At 42.2% G+C, this 1,610-nt stretch overlaps 1 protein-coding gene across 1 annotated transcript in view; it reads left to right on the forward strand.

The window, feature by feature from the left end:
• Nucleotides 1-1,610, forward strand: part of XKRX (XK, Kell blood group complex subunit-related, X-linked) — a 14,870-nt gene that overhangs the window by 6,080 nt on the left and 7,180 nt on the right. Inside the window, exon 2 of the mRNA XM_012650051.1 lies at nucleotides 147-415. Coding sequence (XP_012505505.1) covers nucleotides 147-415 — 269 coding nt within the window. The remainder of the gene's footprint in view (nucleotides 1-146; nucleotides 416-1,610) is intronic.

Here is a 1,610-nt window from a genome sequence, read left to right on the forward strand (position 1 = left end):
AAAAAAAAATAAAAAGAAATGAGCTGAACAGAAGAGAGAAAACGACAAAAAGTGACACAACCTCCCCAAGTTATTTTATCCCCTCATTACAACCTCCTTTCCCAGGACAGCTTTAGTTAAGTACCCATGATGCTTTACTCCTGCAGATGTTTGGAGGCCATGATTAAGTACCTCACACTGTGGAAGAAAGAGGGGCAGGAGGAGCCCTATGTCACCCTCACCCGAAAGAAGATGCTAATAGATGGCGAGGAGGTGCTGATAGAATGGGAGGTGGGCCACTCCATCCGGACCCTGGCTATGCACCGCAATGCCTACAAACGTATGTCACAGATCCAAGCCTTCCTGGGCTCAGTGCCCCAGCTGACCTATCAGCTCTATGTGAGCCTGATCTCTTCAGAGGTCCCCCCAGGTAGAGGTGAGTGGGGTCAGGAGAGGGGAGGGCTCCACTGAAATCAAGAGTCTTAGAAGTCTAGACCCCAGCTGTCAATATACTGGCCACTAGCTTCATGCGGCTATTTAAATTAAAATTAAATAAAATTTAAAAGTTACTTCCTCAGTAATACTAGCTACGTTTCAAGTGCTCAGTAGCCACATGTGGCTAGTAACTGCTTTGTTGGACAGCGTAGATACAGAACATTTCCATCATCGCCAAAAGTTCTGTTGCACTGGTAGATAGTCAAAGAACTTGGAGAGTCAGACATCTCAGGCCTGTCAGATTGCTTAAACTGGGATAACGTGTGTAGACTAAAAATGCCACAGATAAACCCTCTCTGAGTCTAGAGGAAGCTAATAATATGACCAGTTAGTAGAATATTTTCCCCTGCCTAGAGTGTTTAAATCATGCTGTTACTTTTATTTTTGTGTTTCATTTGTTTAGGGATGGCTGTCTTTAATAAGACGTTCCTAAATATTACTGATCATCAAAATCATGTGGTAACAGAATGGGAGAAAATATCTGCAAACTACCCATCCAACAAGGGATTAATAACTAAAATATATAAGGAGCTTCAACAACTCAATAGAAAAAAAATCAAATAATCTGATTAAAAAATGGACAAAGGGTCTGAATAGACATTTCTCAAAAGGAGACATACAAATGGCCAACAGGTATATGAAAAAATGCTCAACATCATTAGTCGTCAGAGAAATGCAAATCAACACTACAATGAGATATTATTTCAGTGCAGTTAAGATGGCTTTTATCAAAAAGACAGGCAATAACAAATGCTGGCGAGGATATGGAAAAAGGGGAACTGTCATATACTGTTGGTAGGAATGTAAATTAGTGCAGCCACTATCGAAAACAGTATGGAGGTTCCTCAAAAACTAAAAATAAGGACGGGCGTGGTGGATCACACCTGTAATCCTAGCACTCTGGGAGGCCAAGGCGGGTGCATCGTTTGAGCTCAAGAGTTCAGACCAGCCTGAGCAAAAGTGAGACCCCGTCTCTACTAAAAAAATAGAAAGAAATTAGCTGGACAACTAAAAAGATATATAGAAAAAATTAGCCGGGCATGGTGGCGCATGCCTATAGTCCCAGATGCTTGAGAGGCTGAGGTAGAAGGATTGCTTGAGGCCAAGAGTTTGAGGTTGCTGTGAGCCAGGCTGAC

This window comes from Propithecus coquereli, unplaced genomic scaffold, assembly GCF_000956105.1.
Source record: "Propithecus coquereli isolate 6110/MARCELLA unplaced genomic scaffold, Pcoq_1.0 Scaffold31, whole genome shotgun sequence".
In the NCBI taxonomy this organism is placed as follows: Eukaryota; Metazoa; Chordata; class Mammalia; order Primates; family Indriidae; genus Propithecus; species Propithecus coquereli.